The sequence below is a fragment of the Emydura macquarii genome, unplaced genomic scaffold (assembly GCF_026122565.2).
Source record: "Emydura macquarii macquarii isolate MOO-44397 ecotype Brisbane River unplaced genomic scaffold, CSIRO-AGI_Emac_v2 contig_554, whole genome shotgun sequence".
NCBI classification, from domain to species: domain Eukaryota; kingdom Metazoa; phylum Chordata; order Testudines; family Chelidae; genus Emydura; species Emydura macquarii.
Window position 1 is genome coordinate 10,046,225 of NW_027130691.1, and position 19,912 is coordinate 10,066,136.

At 40.6% G+C, this 19,912-nt stretch overlaps 1 protein-coding gene across 1 annotated transcript in view; it reads right to left on the reverse strand.

Annotated features, from left to right (window-relative positions):
- Positions 1–19,912, reverse strand: part of TMEM132D (transmembrane protein 132D) — a 356,906-nt gene that overhangs the window by 178,701 nt on the left and 158,293 nt on the right. The window contains exon 3 of the mRNA XM_067539747.1: positions 15,351–15,497. Within this exon, the coding sequence (XP_067395848.1) occupies positions 15,351–15,497 (147 nt within the window). The remainder of the gene's footprint in view (positions 1–15,350; positions 15,498–19,912) is intronic.

Here is a 19,912-nt window from a genome sequence, read left to right on the forward strand (position 1 = left end):
GCTACCCCTCTGGATATCGTCAAGTTGCAATGAAACATTTTCAACCAGCCTTACCCAGGAAGAGTTGCTGCCTTTATTCAGGTTGCATCTTTTTCTGTGTCTTTTCTTTTTTCTCAATTCATCTTTTTTCCCTTCAGTGTGTTCTACTGTCAGCTTTTTCCTTATGAGACATGGGTCTGTCTACATGGCAAAGGAAGGTGTGACTGAGCACAGATAGACATACCCATGCTAGTTTTAAACTGGCTAACATGAGTAACAATTGTAGCATAGACACAGTGGCACAGGTTTCAGGACGTGCTGGCTGGCCAAGTACAAGCCCACCCAGTGATCTGCATATGCACTTGGGTTTCTAGACTATATTGCCACGTCTACATTATTATTGTTACCCATGCTAGCTTTAATTTAGCTAGCATGGGTATATGCCTACCTGGCTTATAATCACACCTCCACTTGCAGCATAAATATATCCTGCCAGGTCATTATTCCCTCTTCTCTGATGGTAAACTGTACCTCTGAGCTCCACCACCCAAGCTAATGTTTACAACTCAAACTTTTATTTTGCATGACTGAATTGTGTGCATCTGTCACATTACAATTCTGTAGGTCATGTGTTGTCATTTATTATACAGTGCCTTTGAATCCACTCATCAGCTGCAACCTCCACTTGCAAAAAACCAAACCAAACCAGTCATTCTGAAAATAATGCGATATTCCAGGAAAAAATCATCTAAATGTGGTGACTGAGCAGCTATCTGAAAAGACTGAGAAGCAAGTGAAATGCTGGTGCCGGCAGGGACGAGATGTGTATTTAAACTGTGAACACGTTAATATGACAATTTGCAAATTGAGTACAAGAGCCCTGATTGAGAGATACAATGGCTGTTGGGAGGAGACAGCGATACTATGGTACAATTAAATAAGGCTCATGACAGGTAACACAAAAGGGCTTCTCAGGACTGATGTGAAATTCACAGTCTCACAAAGGCTCGTGCTGTCCTGCAGCAAGGCAGCTGATGTCCAAATGCCAGTGGAACATGAAGAGCACTGTAAGAAGGGTTGTGAGGGGGAGTAGGCTAGAACGGCATTATATTTGTCTGCATAGCTATAGAAACCTCAGTTCTAATGGCTGGTGCAGAATTGTTGTGGGCAGGTCTTGAGGACTGACCCAATCCCAAAATGATATTACAGTGCCCACCAAAAATCAGTAGTACCGAACTCTTGTCATCAGTAGATAAAGTGCTTTACAAAGGCAGTATAATTACCCTCCATTTACAGATGGGAAAACTGAGGCACAGAGCTGCCGTGGTCCAAGATCATCCAGCACACCAAAGTCAGAGCCGGGAAGAGAACCCAGGTCTCCAGTGCAGTTCCTTCTCGGGCAGGTCCTTCCAGTGCTCCATTTATTAGGATATACTGGCCTCCTTGTTATGAGAGCTAACACTGGTCAGTCCTGGCACCCGTTTTGGATAGCTGGGGGTATCACAAGATTCCTTATAAAAAGCAGCAGCAGCTATAATCAGCTCCTTGTTGCTCTGTCTCTTCCCATGGCGCTCACCTTTCTTCCCATGCACAGAATTTGCCCTCCTCACAATAACTGCTGTTGCACAAATTATTGGGCCATATCCTGAGCTGGTGTAAATTATGATAACTCCATTGACGTCAACAAGAGAAAATGCTTTTAGCTGGCCTATAGTAATATGTCTCCTTAGTTTTATTCAGATTTATTATTCATGATTCCTTGGGCATAATGATTTGATGGGATGACACATACCATATGTTGTATTATCAAATATAGGTTAGATATTAGGAAAGCTTTCTATTTGTAAGGATAGTTAAGTACTGGAAAAGGTTATCCAGGGAGATTGTAGAATCCCTGTCACTGGAGGCTTTTAAGAACAGGTTAGAAAACTCCTGTCAGGGATGGCCTAGGTTTCCTTGGTCCTACCTCAGTGTGGGGAGATGAACTAGATGACCTCTTGAGGTCCCTTCCAGACCTGCATTTCTGTGATTCTCTAGGTAAAAATACAAGATGAGTGGAGCGATCAGGTAAGAAGAGGGGTGGGATTGGACCAAAATACTGGGTAACACCCAGCTCTGGAACATTTTGAAAACCAGTCTTGAGGATGAAAAAAAGAGTGGTCCAATGGTTACAGTACTGGGCTGGGATGCTGAAAACCTGGCTTCAGTTCTCTACAACAGGCTTCCTGAATGACCTTGCACTTCTCTTTGTGCCTCTGTTCCTCATCTGTAAAAGGGGCATAATAGTACTGCCCTACCTCCCAAGGAAGCTGTAAGAATAAATTTGTTAGAGACTGTAAGATGCTTAGATAGACAGCCTGGAATTGGTCTTAGAGAGGTCTCACCAAGCCAGTGGAGACAGAGCATGGAGGTGATACAGTTTTCTTTCCTATAGCATGAGACTCATATGGCTTCCCCAGAGCAAGGTCTTAGGGAAGCCTTTCAGTAGTGAGGGAATTAAATAGCTAATCTAGTACGTGTCTAAGGTGCCTTTCAAAAATAATGAGGGTTTCAGGTGACGGTGAGCACAAATTCTTACAACATCCCTGAGGCAATGATAGCCAAGGCAGAAAGGGTGCAGGCAGTAATAATACAGTTAGTTTATGCTACATTTCAATATTATATTTATTGAATCAGTGCTTGTGATAGGTGCCAGGGAGACCGCCCTGAGACTGAGAAGAGCTTCAACACAGGTAGCAGCTAAGCAAGCTTCCCGTCTCCCCCCATCCACCACACGTCCAACGCATCCCAGCTAGGACACAGAGGGAACGCCTCTAGAGGAGGGAGAGGGCCACTAGGATAGCTGAGTCCTCAATCCGTCCTTGGTCTTTTTGACATTGCCAGCATGGGTGCAGAATTGAAATGGTGTGTTTTTGTCATGTGGATATCTACCCACTAGGAACTGGACTGAATCCCAGCAACAAACCCCCATTAGATAGTAAATTTCAGTCACTACCAACCTGAGCTAGGCTTGAATCAAAGACCTAGTATTCTATCATCTGAGCCATCAGCTTCCCAATGGCCAGGGGCTTTAAAGTGCATCTCAGAAAATATACCGATCATGCAAGATAATACTTCCCTTCTTATATGGAGAAGCATGAGACCCTAGGGACCATTGAGTAGCAATGAAATACTACCCTACTAATGAGCCCAGTAGCTTATCACAGAATCAAACAGTAAGCTGGTCTCCTTGGCTTCCTCACTTTACAAAGTGTGTATGTGGAATGGTTCCTATTTCCCCTTCCGACTCCCCACACCCTCTATGAAAATGTAATTTTGGATAAATTATTGTGTAGCACTTTTTCTCTGCATTCCCATGCTCAATTTTTGGCAGAGCATCAGACATAAAGAACAAAATGCGTACAACTGCACAAGGCTGGAATTCAATATAAAAGATCCAGACCTTAGGAAAAGGTGTAAATTGAAAGCAGGCTCCATAGAACATAGGAAAATTCGTGTTTCAAATGACACCGAAAGCTGGAACGCATTCTCAGAAGGCTGAGTGAGGGGCCGAGGAGGAGAGCAAGAACTGATTGTTTTTACAGAAAACCAGAAAGAGGGGTGGTGTGTGTGTGTGCGGGGGGAGGAACACTTGCTTATTGCACACTCTAGCTGTGTAACCCCCCCATACCCACTGGAGTCACAGGGACAGCTCTGCCTTGCAGTCACACACCCAAATCCATTCTTAAGATTTCTTTGCTTTTGTAGCTGGTTCATTTAGGTATAACAGACATCCTTGGGCCAGCCGACCTGTTGTCCCAGTGAAGCAGGAGTTCCCCTAAGTCTAGGAACTCCCATACTGGATCATATAGTCCAGTAGCCAGTTTTCAAAGTGGCCAGTATCCAGATACTTCAGAGGAAGGTGCAAGAAGCCCTGCAGGAGACAATGATGGAATAACTCAGCCACAGAGAACGTTTCTCCCTAGGAAAAGAGGTGGTTAGGGTGTTACCCAAGTGCTAGCCTCAGACTTGGCAGATCCCACTTCATTTCCCTGCTCTGCTGCAGACCTCCTGTGCGATCTTCGGCAAGGGACTGAGGGCTAGATTTAAAAAAGGACATAGGTGCCTAGCCACCACTTTAAGAGCCTAACTCCCAGAAGCTGGCTCCACTGGGATTCACAAGCAGCCTGGATTTCCAGGAGAGGGGCAGAACTTAGCACACACCTCGTGGCTTGGCATCTCTCATTGGCTAGCGTAGGAGGGGAGCTGCCTAGCATGCTAGTTTTTGTGAATCCCATTCTCTGGCCTCTCTCCCCCCATGCATTATACAGGATGCCTGGGCACCTAACCCAGGCTTTGAGAATCCCAGTGATTTTCTAGGTGCCTAAAAGTTAGATGTGGCAATGCTCAGCATCACCATACCTAAGTTTCTTTGTGAATCTAGCCATTCGTTTCTCTGAGCCTCAGTTCTCCATGTGTAAAATGAGGCTAATAGCAGTTCCCTATTCATCCCTGTGGATAAATATATTAAAGGTTGTTAGGTGCCCAGATACTGTGGTAATGGGCACAAGAGTACTTAAGATGAATAGGGAAAGTTTCTCTCTAACCCCATTAACTAGAGATTGGGTGATGCCTGAATCATGAGAATTTCTCTCTCTTCCAAAAGCATACATTTTAAATCCGTAGTACTACAACGCTGGATGTTCCTCTTATTCATAAAACAATCCATTAAGAGATGGAGCCATTAAAAAACTCTCGGCATGACATAAATAACAATATTCATTGCATTTCATCTTTGTACCTGTGGTTTGAATGTACATGGGAATCATTTAAGTCTAAATAAAGATTAGACTACACTACAAACTGACACTAGCCTTCCTATTTGTGCACTCCCGTATGCTGACTGAGAAGGGAAAATTAACTCCCAACGATTTCCTTGCCACGAAGTGGGATTCCCTCTCACCCAACACCACCACCATGTAATCCTACTCCTGACCTTAACTCATGCTTTAAAAAATCTCTGTCACCTGCCCACTTCTAACTGACAGAGTAATTAAAATGATTTCCCCCAGGATATCCTCCAAGGGAAAGAAAACCCATAGCAATATTGGAGATAATTTCACATGACATCAAATCTTTGCATTTAACATTAGATCTTCCATCGGATCAAGGCTTTTCTCTCTCTTCTCGGTAAGTAGTAAACTCCTCCTGTCCCACTGTGACTAGAATTATGAGTAAGGAATCTGGGGCTATCAATGTCTTAAAGGACACAGTTTTAACTATCACAGACACAAAGAGAGTGCATGGTGATGATGAGTCTTGAAGGTTCCTGAGGGAAATCTTTCCCCCTCCACATTAAAATGATGCTTATTATACTGGACAACACCTGAATATAAATAAGGAAGTTAAATATGTATGAACATGTCCAAACTGCTGGAAATGTCTCTTGTTACTTGCACACTGCAAAAAAATACAGTAGAGGAGAATTTTTGCATGTGCACGTCAGCAGTGTGGGCCAATGGTTAGAGCAAGGAACCAAGACTCAGCACTCTGATCTATTGTCAGCTCTTTCACTGACCCAATGTGTGATACCTTAGGCAAGTTACTTAGGGTTAGACTATATTCCTCAAACACATTATTCAATTGGTTTACCCATTTTACAGGCGTATTTGAGGCTTAATAACTTCATGAGACCCTATCATGAAAGGTAATAAAACACAAAGTATTAGTGCTATTTACTGATTTTACAGGTGCTGATCATTTAGGATGACCTCCTGAAAAATCACTGTGAGGATCCTAAGTGACAAACTCTGGCATTCCAGTGATAAAATCATTAGGCTACAGAGTTCACTTTATAAAAGGAGTTAAACTCAGGTCCCCAGAGGAAATAAGCCAGATCACCAACATCTTGTGCCATCAGAGCTCCTTAAAAGTCCTGTATTAAAAATACCAAGGCAATCTTAATTCTGCCTCTATGTATGCATTACAACACAATCCTTAATTACATGATCATATCCTATTTTTTTCCTACACAGGTCATCAGCAGAGTTTCAACCCAGGACCTTTCAGATTCACACCAAAGCCCTCTACCTCCTAAGCTGACAAAGTGACTGGCAATGATGATGATGATGTTAGTGTTCCCATTCTTAAATTCTTGGTTGACTTTTTGAATAAGGTGCTGTACTGGATTTGTTATATACTTAACAGTGTGTACCTGCTTTTCTTTTCTCTGGTGGTAGAGAGATATGTAATGCTTGAATGCTTGTTTTCTGTTCGTATTTTCATACAAAAAAATCAATAAAATGTCATTCAAAAATATATAGATGATTTTTTTTCTGATAAAAAAATTCCTACCTCTGATCCTCTCTTTTCAGATGAGCTAGGACAGGAAATTAAATTCCTCTCTCCTTACAAGCACTGTGAACTTTGCCTGAAGCCAAAATTCCTTCTCTTCAAAGCCCCACCCCAGGGTCACTGCTGAAATGAGGTTAGGAGAGGTCATCCTGACGCTAATGCATGTGAAACATGGAACTGGTCCAAACTGAACTAAGCGGACCCTCTCTCAGGTTGCCTTCCTCCGTGATATTTTAGGTGTTGTGAAAATGTGTTCCAGAGGTGCTTGATGTACAGCTATGGAGCAGGCGGTGCTGGTTTTCAGCAATGGAGATGGTGAAGAGTCCGCAAACTGCAATCTGGCACATAAGTACTCCGGGCTTTATCAGGCCAACTCAAGACTGTCATTCTATCCAGCAGTTCCACTGGCTTATTTCCTGTCTGTGACACAGACTGTCACAACAGCACATTCAGCTGGAGTACCAGACTGGAAACAGAAATCGGCTGTACCAGGGCAAATCGGGCCTAATCCAAAGCCCACTGATATCAGTGGGAGTCTTTAATCTTGACTGAACTTTGGATCAGGCTCATCCGTTGCATCGCTGCCTGCACACCTGCCGTGAGTAGTGGAACATGGTAACCTCACTTTTTTCTCTCTAGAGATGTAGCGGGGCCAGCAGAAAGGAGGCACTGGACCTGCTTCTCAGTTATTCCATTCTTGCACTTGGGACAGGACACAAGAGGTGGGACAAAGCAGGTTTTAAACCCACATGGACTGGGGCCACAGAAGGACCCAGAGCAGCACCTACTTAAACTTGGCTTCCTACTGCCCCATAAGGGCCCACCCAGGACAGTGGAGAATAACTGTATTGCAGTGAATTCTGGTTGTAACCAAAAATACCTCCCATCTGCCCACTATGCTGTACGCTAGAAGCTCACTATCTGGGAGTCCCAAACACAGGGTATGTTCTCATCCACTCTCCTGTCCACCACGCCCCACCCTAAGGCCCTTTGTATTACCAAGGTTGTGCAAAAAGGCTTTAGCAGAACAGAGACACAAGCTCACTGTCTTACACTGTTCAATATTGTTGCTGTGAGCTGCTAAGTTGTGTATGTTGCATCCCAGAAGTGTTCACACCTGTAATAATTTACAAAGAGTGATAAACCCTTACCACTGAAGTAACTGCTATATACCATCATTTGCAAACTATATAAATGTAATTTATTAGAAATAACTTATCTGAAAAGAGCAAGACCCCCACTGAAACAGGGAAAGAATCCTTTTTCTTGCAGAATGCTGCAAGAGATCACGTCAACAATTCAACATTAATCGTCATTTATTCCTTATTTCTAATAACATTATGCTCACAAAGAAACCCTGCTATGTTTTCCTTCCTATAGAGTACCTAGAATAAATTTCCATCTTTGTAATGACAGCTGAAGTTCCCTGTAGTACCTTCTTTATCTAAACATCATGGGTATTGAAATTAGGTTCACCTCCAAGATGCCAAGAGCCTATCTACATGCTTCTGAAGTGTTTGCCTGGACTCTTTTTGTTTTTTAAATGAATGAGCCTCATTCAAACAAACAGGTGAAAAAAGTCCCCTAAACAATGCCTTTGTCTAAGAATTGTTGGTTAATATTTCATCTCTTCCTCTCTGATTTGCTGCAAGAAGATGAGCACATTGCATTTCTCCAACACATTAGCACTTGGTTAGACATACTTAAGGAAAAGACTTGGTTTATGAATAAAATAGGACTTTCACGATGAAAATTTAAAAAAAGAGGTTAAAGTGGAGAAGAATGAAGCAGTAAGACCAAATTCTGTACCAGGTTACAGTGCTGTAAATCCATTGCAGTGACTGGAGTAACAGATTTACACTGGGGTAAATGACATCTGAATCCACCCTTTTGTCTTTGACGTCCCAAATGATCCCACTAAGGAGCTACTAATTGATTTTTTTTAAGCCTTAATACAAGTTTTAAGCAAGAAATTGAGGCTTTGCAACTGTTCTGCCTAATCTCTCTTGAAACACTAAGAGCTTAAATGTCATTTTTCAGAAGAGACCTATATGGTATTTTCAGGGAACCAAAACAATCAATCAGCCACTTACATGGCTGGAACAGCACAGAAAAAAACTTTTGAAAGCTAACTGACGTGCAGTGTGGGCCTCGAGATCTGACAGTGAAGGCACATTTACAAAAATGAAAAATCAGGGAGATTCAGATCACTCCTCCCCGTAAACGCCTGGGAAGAGAGAATCAAATTGAACTTGGTTAATTTCATTCTGAAAGATCATATAATCTCTCCCCGATTTAGTTTATACAGTCCAGATCCTAATGGTGGCATAAAGCAAGATTTTCACACCTGATTAGTAATTTTACATGCCTTATTTTTGAGGTGCTGAATTTAAAACACCTTAAAGGGGCCTGATTTTCAAAGGACAGGTGGGTAATGCTTTATGAAAATGCCTCTTTAAGGTGTTGTTGGGCCCCCCAAATGCACTTAAAATTACTAGTCACTTGAAACCTCGTTAGTTCTTGGATTAAATTTACATTTTCTATTTATTATTTTACTTAAAACAATTTTTGAAAATATGAACGATAACAACACAGAAATTGCACACGCAGCTTCGTCAATGCAAGGGATGCAAGTTACCTTACGCAAGTAACACGACTGAAGGCAATGCGCCCTGCATCGAGTAGCTGCGCTGTCTTCACTACACTACGTCGACGGGTGAGCGTTTCCCATCGACATAGTTTGTCCTTCTCGTTCCGGTGGAATGACAGGAGAAGCGCTCAGCAATGATTGAGCCCCACTCAATCGATGCCGCTGTATCAATGGCTGCGGCGCCGACGGAGCCGCTCAGGGTAGACAAGCCCTGCATATACAAAATTTGTGTAAAGAAGCTTTGTACTATGTGCTATAGCTCACTCTGAATGCTGGACAACCAAGGGGAGTGAAATCCCAAAGGCTGGGACTGGTTCAGGAGAGTTTTACTCCCCCAAAAAACTGACAGTAAGAATATCCCAGTCAAGCTTAATAGGCACAACTGGACTACAAATCAAGAAGTGGTGTCGGAATAACCACGTGCCAAGGCTATTTAGGGTTTAAAGATAACCTGCAGTGTCTTTAGTTACATTTGCATTCAAAAAACAAGCCAGTGCTGAAACCAAGTGATATACACTGCATCTCGCCCCATTGCTATGGCTGGAGCATTCGGTAGACTTCTAGGGCATCCCAAAGCACAACACGTTACTACAGTCTAGCCTACAATGGACTTAAGTGTGGGTGACTGTCACAAGGTCCTCATCAGGACAGTCACAGCTTCTGTGTCACTCACCCAGAGCAGAACAAAGGAGGCTTAAAGAGGTGAAGTGAATCAACATCCTGGTTCCAGATAAATAGAGTAAGACCAAGTGCCAGTGAGTCCCCTAAGCATGGAGAATCAGAAGAGAAAAACAAGGCAGGCAAGACTGGAGGATTTTCTAAAGAAAGAGATCAACAGGGGCACAAGCTGCATATATGTTCAGAAAGTCAAGGTGGCAATTGCCGGAGTGGAGCAAAGAGACCAGAGGGTATCCGTTGCCCTGCACCTTGTGTAACCATTTACATCAATGCAGAGTGTGGCAAAACATACCTACACCAGAGTAGCAGCAGATTTTGCACTGGTGAAAATGACTACACAAGGTGCTGGGCAACGGAAATTTTGGCCTGTGGTTCAGGGAGCAAGCAGATGGATATAAGCTTAGAGCAGTAGGATAAGATGAGTCATGGAGAGCTTTGAAAACCAAGCAGGCAAATCTGACATGGAAAACTACATTACCAAAAGAATGTAAAGTGAAACTGAACACAACACACACTTGTGGGGCTTTTGTAGAACTACTGCAATTATATACTAGGTACGTTTAGTCCCAAAGCCCATAAGACTTATATAACTATTTTCTCACTGAAATTTCAAAGTCCAGTTATTTACATAAAGATCAACCAGAGCATATGGGATGGGACACATCATACCATGTATTTTTTATTTATTTATTGCTGCTCCATGGTTTTTTTTGGTAATTCTACTGAACAGAGCGTTTTATCTTCATATTACCTAGTGGTGATATATACTTGGTGGGTAAAACTATGTGAAAATGCAGCTTGCAGAAAGAAACAACATTACTGGCGATCTACAACTCTGGACCACTTTTAAGAATCATTTTGATGAACACCAGCCACCCATGTAATATAATTATTCTTGCTATTAGGCTGTTGTTTATGTCAAATTTGTTGCTTTTGTAGCTCCGGCAGAGAGAGCTGTACAGTATTTTAGGATTACAGCACTCTAGAGATCTTATCAAACGTAGTGGCAGCTGCAACAACCATAAGAAAGAGGCAGTAACTCACTGCAGTTATAACACAAAAACTAGATGTTAAATAATTTAATGTGAGATTCCATACTTGATTTGAAAATGAGAAATGTGGGATACTAAACATCCCAGCCTGCATCTAATAAAAATGAAGCATTGTGCGGGTAAATCAAGGGGAATGTTACCATACGTTCCCTCTTCCTTATCCCCAGCTAGTATTTAGTTTATCTCATACTCTTGGATAATTGCGGAGAAAATTTAAGTATCTCAGATTAGGGTAGGTCTTCATGGAAAATGAGATGTGCAGGGTCAAAGGCTGCCCTCAAACAAAGAGGAATTGTCACTGACTGATATTGTAATAGGATTAACATATATATATTATCACACATTAACTTCAATCAGAGACACATACAGAGCTGAAAGCAGAAGTTAGCCCACAGACTTCCGTAATAGTGAACCAGATTTCTGACTACAGTCTGTTATATCCAGAACTCCTTCAATGGTGCAGGATTATGCCCCAAAAGTGCAAGTGACAAAGTATCATAAGAAACAACATCTTGGCAAACTATCTTGCCCAGCAATAAGCACAAAGTACTAGAAAGCTCAGGACAAAGCCTGGCCATGCTAGATTTCCACTGAATTTGGGCACTAAGATTTGGCTAGTTTGGATCCAGACTTTAGGGTTCTTCTCCAAGATTGTCCAGGTTTGCCAATCACTATTTTGGACTTGGGTGGATACTTCTCTGAGTATGGAGAAATATACTGAATTCTCCAACAGACAGGCAACTGTCCAAATTAAGTATTCATTAATTTAAACAGAAATAGAGTGGCTTAACAGGCTTCACTGTCATCTATTTCAGATACCTGTTGCCCCCATTACTGTAGTATCTGAGCATCTCACAATCTTTAATGTATTTATCCTCCCCAAACCACGATGAAGTAGGGAATTGCTATCATCCCCATTTTACAGATGGGGAACTGAGGCACACTGCGACTAAGTGACTTGTCCAAGGACACACAGAGGCATACAAAACCACAAACCTGTCCTTCCCATTATCTAGATAGGAGGAAATAAACTCATCCAGGCAGCATAGTGATACCATCTAGAAAGTCCCATTGAATCAGACCCATTTATTTTTGTTTTATTCCATCTGACTTTCCATAGTCAAGAGAACTCTGGACTTTGTTTTACTTTTGAAAACTTTTTGTCGCAATGCTGGTTAATTTGTCAATGAAATTTAAAATATTAGGAATGCATTATTCAGCATCCTGATTCCCTTATTACATTTTACTCGTGTCTGTTTTGCCATTCACTTTTAGGAGTAAGATCAAGCATTATAATGGGAAGGAAGAGGAAGAAATGAGTTCTTATTGGGAAATAATTCCTCTTTATCTTTACATGTTTAATGGTGCTAAATTTGCAGAATGGATAACAGTTAAATACTGAACTCTGTTATCAAGTTGTTTGCTTTTGGAATTCTTTTATAAATTCTTCAGATTCTATTTACATATTGTTTAATTACTCTTAAAATCACAGATCTGATCACATGAATGCAAAGGTGGCAATGTTAATTAACTTGAGATTCAACGCTTTTGTGATTCTGATAGTTTTACATGGATCAGGAAATAGTGTTAATAAAGCTAACTTACTGTGACAGGTGTAATTTCACGGATTAAAGAGACACTTGTGCAAGTGACAAATTTAACCAGGATGCCTGAACATTTCTTTATCTAAGTTTTGAAATATATCACTCATTTTGTTTCGAGAGGTTTTGGCACTAACAGCTCATCATAACAGGATTAACATATAAATATTATCACAGCCAGCAGGGTGTTTTTGAATAAATATTAACAGCAAATATTATGAGACTATATTAGAATAACTAATTAAGCCCAGCTGTCAAATATCGTTGGAAATTTTCAGTGCCCTGTTTATTACAGGCTAGTGACAACGTTCCAGATTAATGGAGAAGCAACCATAAGATTCCCCCCTCCTCAATTCCTCACATTCACCCTCATACAAGTGTAAATTTGTAACAAACTAAATCATGACCTCTGTGATTAGTAGATGAGTTTAATACCTCTAACATTTGCACAGCCCTTATATTGTACAATCACCTATTTAAATTCCCCTCTATTTCCTCCTAAATCCCGAGAAAAAAGTTTATAGAAATAACTTTCTCTGTGTATTAATCAGTGACTCAGAAATGCTTTAACTTGAGAAACACTTAAAATTGATTGAATGAGGTAGGGAAGCATCAAGTTGTGCCATCCTTTGGTTTCTCTTTTGGGTTTCTGTTTCATGAGTCATCATATATTGTCTGCCAAAACAAACAAAGTGCTACAGAACTCTCGTTGTTTTTGCTGTATAAAGACTAACACAGCTATCCCTCTGGAACAGTGTCAATCCAGAACTCCTTCAATGGCGCAGGGCTATGTCCCTAAAGTGCAAGTGGCAAAATATAGTAAGAAATGCCGTCTTGGCAAATTATTTTGCTCAGCAATGAGCACAAAGTACTAGAAATCTCCGGGCAGTGTTCTGTTGAGGTCTGTATTATAGAATCTGTGTTGGAGGGAGAAGAAGGAAAGGCTTATCCACACACAAGAAATTAAGTCTAACAAAGAAGCTTTAATTGTGTCTGAAGTTGTGGTCCAGACATTAGGTAATAATTTGATTTCAGTATTAAGACATTTAACCGTTTAAATTATAGATCTGATTAACTTTGGTAAAATTCTTTAGTTGGTATTTATAAACAAATGGAGAGCCATCTTCTTAGAATCCTCTTTAGACTTATAAGAGTTGATTATTTTAGTATTAGTTTGAACACAATTAATCTGAGGGTTTAATTCCAATCCAATACTGGGACTAATTAGTTGATTTGATCTTGATTTGATTGTTGTAATGCTCCATTTGTAGTTTAGTAGTAGTAGTGCTTTAGCATTGGTGATACGTTTTTTTGATTTTACAAGTGATCCAAATAATTTTAAAATAGATACTGAATTGCAATAAGCAACGTGGGTCCAGAACCTTTGAGGAGCTGGGGTGGATACAACTAGTCAACCTAAAAGCCTGACTAGCTCCCCCGAATTAATCTTTGGTTCTCACCTGCCTTAGATAATCAAACCCCCATACCAGCAATCAACTCTACGGGGGCAGAGACTTGATGTTAAAGGTGCTCTGCTGGGATGCAGGGGTCTGCTCATGCAGAGCTTATTGCAGGACTGGAGCCTAAATTACATCACTGCTGTATTTGCAGTACTACCAAGGCATTCCCTATAGTCAGCATGTGGAAGAACAGGGAACACGCTTCAATTACCGGTTAACCTTATGTAGTGATCTAATGAAAACAGGCACATTTTTAAGGGCAGCCACTGTATGTTTAGGCTTAGGAGAATATTGAAAAGGTATAAGTAGCCAAACTTTGCTCCATCCTTGATATCATACTACATTTTACCATTACTTAAAGAGGAGTAGGAAGATGCTGCATGGCACCGCAATGCACAGCCATAAAAATGGAAGGATAGATGGCGGTAGATAATTCACTGTCATAATAATTGCTTTGAGCCTGATCCAAAACCCACTGAAGTTAATGAAAAGGGTCTCAATGACTTCAGTGAGCTTTGAATCAGGCCTTTTAAGAATCTTTCTGATTCTTTTATTGAGGAGAAGGCTGTGACCTTGGGCACATATACATTCCTTCCCTAACCATTAAAATTCAGCCAGCTATGAGATAATATTGATATTTGGTTTAGGGGAGGAAGGGGAGGATACCATCCTGGGGGCAGTTTGAAATTGAATTCGGATGGGGGTGATAGAAGGAAGTCCCCCTTCCCCTCCTTCCTATATTCCAGAGCCAATGAGCTTCCTGTGTATTTACTGGTAAGAGGTTTTCAATTAAAATGGTCCAAATCTTGTACCCAGTGCAAACCCAATGCAATTCAATGGAATTTCACAGCAGGTAAATCACTGCAGAATTTGACCTCCCTCTTCGTAATGCAACTTGAATAGTAACAATAATTAATATAACAAATCCCTGGCCAGTTAGCTCCTTACCAGCAAGCTCTCCCCATGCTTTCCCAGGAACAATGAATGAAGTGAAACCAAAATCTATCAAACATTTATTCTTGAAAACACTCAAATGTGATTAGAAGCTGAAACAACTAACTGCTAAACAATAATTGTTTTAGGAGACAGTGACCTACACCCAAGTTATTACATCACACACATTTAAGAACTGAATGTCATTTCTCTGAATGTGGATTAAAAATTCACTAACCAGAACATGTGTTGAAGCCTGGTATATGTTTCTTAGTTCTTTCTGGAAAGGTTAGGATACAAACCTAAGACTGTAATTAACAAGACGCTAATACAATGCCTGACCAGTTTGGAAGCAAATAATTTGAAAAGACTAAACAATGTGGCTGAACTAAACTCAGAGAGGTAAAGCAAGTCCTTTTAAACATTGTGAAATGAACATTTCCTGGTAATTTTCATTTCCTTTAGGTAATCAAGATGGATTTACAGTACAGTAAGTAGAGTATTATAAACTAAAGACAGAATCAGTTTTTCCATTGATACATTTACTATGTATATTTAGAAACTATAATAAAAGTTTTATTAATACTATGGCAAAGCATACATCTGGCTTTAGAAAGCAAAACAATCTCATTTATTAAATGGAAAACTACTGGAAATGACCTACCTGTTTTCAGAGATAGCAGATTTCCTCTGACAAACAATAACAGCTGGTGCATATTTCCCAGTATAATCCACGCTCTCTCTAATGTCCCATAAGTACGGGCTGCTGGCTCTCACACTGAAAATATTCACACCTTTCTTCACCTTTGCCCTAAGAGGAACAAGAGGATATGTCAACCATTAGATACAGCGTTTCATTTCCAAGCTGTTACATGGATCTTCATTGTTTTCTCATTACTGGTCCTCGGGAGATGCTACAGCTCATTATAGATGGACCACATTAGTGGTAGGTAAGGATATAATGATATTAAACCTCCCCATACTTTAAAGGAACAGTGTCAAGATAATAATGTTATTGATATAGTGGTAAATAGATCTGGATTTACATTTTCTTCCCACAATAGATTAGATCACTAAAACCAAAATAATTTTAAAGCTCTGCTACAATTTTTCACCATTTATACTACTCTTATTTTAAGTTTCTCCATGTCATTTTGACAGTGAAACCAGCCTACTCACTTATACTTTTGGTCCTCCTTGGTTCTACAGGCCCTGATCCTGCAAACTCTTATGCACATCCTTCTCTTTACTCATGTGAGTTGACCAGTTTCAATAGGACTACTTACATGCACAAAGTTAAGTAAGTACAGAAAATTACGCATGTACTTGTTTGCAGGATTGGGCTTCAGATATCATGCTGCTGGGAGCAGTTAAGACTAGAAAGACCAGGCTTGAAAGAGAGAGAGACACCCACTTCCTGGTTCTCGTGCATTAGCTCAGTACAGCTGATTTGAGGTTACCAGTGCTTCAGGGAAAACTATTAATTCAGTAATCTGTTTTCTTTCTTTTGCTTTTTAATTTCAGATTGTGTAACTCCTAATTCTCTCTCTTCCCTGCCCCCCCCACAAAAAATTCTAAATGTTTGCACTAAGCCACACTGACATTGTCCCTTTTTACTCCAGCTTTCTATAATGTTGATGAATTGGGAGTTTCCAGTGATATTACATTTTGGCTTTCAAAGATTTTTTTGAAATAAAAATCAATGTGGTCAAATATCCCAACTCATGAGATTTCACAAGATGACCAGCTTAATTAAATTTGCTAAAAAAAATTCATATACAAAATGCATTCAGCACTCTGGCGAATCCTTAATTATGAAAACAAAAGGAATGCGAGTGATACTTTTTGCAGACATGGAGACGTCACTAATGATAGAAAGCATGAATGGCCCTACAAAATTTGCTATGGAATCTTTTAAGAACAGCATCCTGACAGAGTGAAAAAGGGCATAGGAGTCCTTCTACAAATTGGATGCTATAGTTGTATCTAATTTAATCTTCTGGTTGCACAATGGCAGCTACTACTATTTAGCAATTTCCTTAGCTCATCAGTAAGAATTATTATGTGGAGACCAGATAATTTGTACTCAGAGGCTTCTATGCCAGTTTCACAATATGCAGCATTGTAAGCACGATGCAATGTCCATTCATAGCCCAGTTATAAACATCCCTCGGGAAGATGGACCACTGAGCAGATCAGAGCTTGGGAAATTAACTTGTAATCCATGCAGATTTACTAGAGAGAGTGTCAGAAAAAAGAAAGACAAGACAAGATGGATGGAAACTGATGCCAATCTGCAGCTTCAGCTAGTCCCAATGATGGTAGTGATGGGAAATTTCTGTAGCTGCTGCCTACTTTCTGTTCCACTGGAAAGAACTAGTGAAAGGCCCACATGAGAGTTAAGAACCTAAATGCTTTTGAGGATCTGGGCCTAAATGATTTCACTGGGTGTTGTGGGTGTTCATCGCCTCTCAGGATCAGGCAACTATGACTATGAATTCACACATTCACACTCCCATACACACTCTTGGTGCAGCTTTCCAGAGTGGTCATCTAAACAGCTCATCCAAATGAAAGGAGCAGTACTGCTAATTATAGCATGCCAGTGTGGGCTTAGGACACCTTGTTAAGGCAAAACTGGTCTATCTCTGTGGGACTGAATCATTGCTGCCCTTCACCTAGCACTGTCGTTGACACCGTACAAACTGGATATGAATCTATATAAGGCACATATATGCATCCCTTTCCCCATTACCATAGTAAATACCTGACACTCCGCAAGGCTACTTACCCCATTTTGTAGATGGGGAACTGATGCACAGAAATTCTAAGCACCTTGTCCAAGGTCACACAGGAAATCTGTGGCTATGCAGGAGTTTGAACCCCGGTCTCCCACATCCTAAGCTAATACCATAACCATTAGACAGACCATCTTTCTTCTCTAGCATAATAGTAGCATTTTACATCCACTAAATGAGCACCCAAAATGCATGCAAACAGAAAATCAGGGTCCCGTCTATTTTATAGATCTCTATTTCTACGTGTCTGAGAGAGTATACGTATATAAAATGTACTCAGAAATGTCTCTGAATGATGAGAGTGTCTGTGACAGTGTAAAAAAAGGATATTTGATGGACTATAGGACAAATACATTTTCATTCATATGATTAGTGAAGCTAGTAAGAGTTAAAGAAAGGACAACTGTAGCACCAAGCCTTTCAGCATCCGAAAGTGTGGAAGTGGAACAAAACGTCTTTGCAATCTGATTGTTCCACCAGATCCCTTTATATCGCCTTAATAATGCAAATTCTCCTTTACACTGCAAAAATGATGTAAAGGTGCCTTAATGTAAATGAGAATCAGGCCCAATGTCTTAGTGCTGCTAAAGTAGTGGCCACAAACTTAGAATGGAAGGAATCTTCTATTTCCATATGAAAAAAATGTTTAAAAGTTCCAAAAAAATACAGATGCAACCACGGCTGCTCTCCTTTGTTATCTTCTCTAGCTGCATTTCTTTAAGAGCTGGGGTGGTGTAGGAAAGCAGCAGGATGGACACACAAACATACAGATAACTTGAGCTTGTTTACCCTGGACATTCACTTCTGATGTTCCAAAACAAACACAGATTTTTGCATGCCTTCAGGGTAATTGCAGTCTAAGGATAAGGTTTTCTTTTAAGGGGTTTTGATAAGGTCTAATTTAGTCATCTATTAAAAGCCCTAAACCTCTAATTTTACTGAAAATAATAATAGAACTAGATTGCTGTTTTCTAAGAATTAGAGGTTACTAGCTCTTTTTTAATTGAGTCAGTTATACATGCTCCTGTAATTACCACCAAAGCTTTGACTCCCACAAAAGCCAGCGTTATTTATTTCATTCATTCCTGGGGTGTCTTGATATTTTGTTTGCTAATATTGCATTGCAGAATTCTCTTCACCCAATTTACCTTGGCATTCACATTTAATTATCAAGGAGTGACCTGGAAGAGATTGGGTTAATACTAACAAAAGGTATGTTATTTGACAACGAACAAATCTAAAACTGAAGTTCTTGAAGCAAAAACTATATGAGTGTCGTTAGGCTTCAATTAACTTCTTCCAAATATATTTTGTGTGTGTGATGGTTACAAGGCAAACTGAGTTTTAGATCCCCTTGCAGCCCCTCTCCACTGCACCCCTCAGGTGAAAGGCATCTCTTTCTGCATCTCTTTCAGGGGAGGAACCCCACTTTTGCACTGGATCTCTGGGTTGTAGCCACCCCACCCTTGTAACACAACTAGCCCGCAAGTATTTGACACCCGCAAGAAAACTTCTCTCTGGGAGCCTGTGACCCACTGTGATTGACATGACCCAAAACCAACTTCTTCAAAACAAACATATTGTTTATTCACCCACAGATATATAAAAAGCAGAGAATAGGGTCAAAACAATAGTTTATGCCCATCTCTTCTCATCTCTTCATTGCAAGTTCTTTGGTAAGTTTCATTCAGCCCAGGCCCCCCTACTTCTGGGCTGGCAGAAACTCACTGCATTGCTGTGTTCTGTCATTATGATGTATCTACGTTGTATTGTTAACCCGGGTGATTGGCAATGGAGTCTCAGCACCCAGGTTAGTCTAACCTGAGTATGAGCATCCCAACTGCAAAACCTTATCCATGTTACTGTGCCCTCTCTGTTTCTGCACTTGCCCATATGTATCTGGTGGCATATCCCATGGGATATGCTGAGATGCTCTAGGATATTTTCCTAGTCAATTGTGGGAGAACTTGTCTGTCCCACAGAGGAAACTGTGGGAAGGCATTGGAGCACTATCAGCACTCAAGAGATTTTTCCTGCATCCTCATTGGAAAATGAGAAGGTTACAGTCTGAGTTAAAACAGAGATTGGTTTTTACTCAACACTCCCAACTGGGTAAGCTAGTCTGGGCTATAGCACTTCTAAGCCTGGGTCAGAGGTTTTTCTGTGTGGATGGTAGGTGGGTTTATGCCAATACCTGGGAAAGAGCTCAGGTTAACTGTGCAGTGAAGATGTACCCTCTGTCAGAGACTCACCTCCAAAAGCTCTGGTCAGCTCACCCCTCCTTTCTCTCTAGGCAGGAGCCTTAAACATTTTAGTGTCCCTTTGAACTTAGGCTCTGGCCTTGGAAAAATAAACCTCTTAACACATCTAAAAACAGGCAGGCAGGCATTTCCGCCCTTGTTCTCTTAAGGATGATTGATATTTTTCT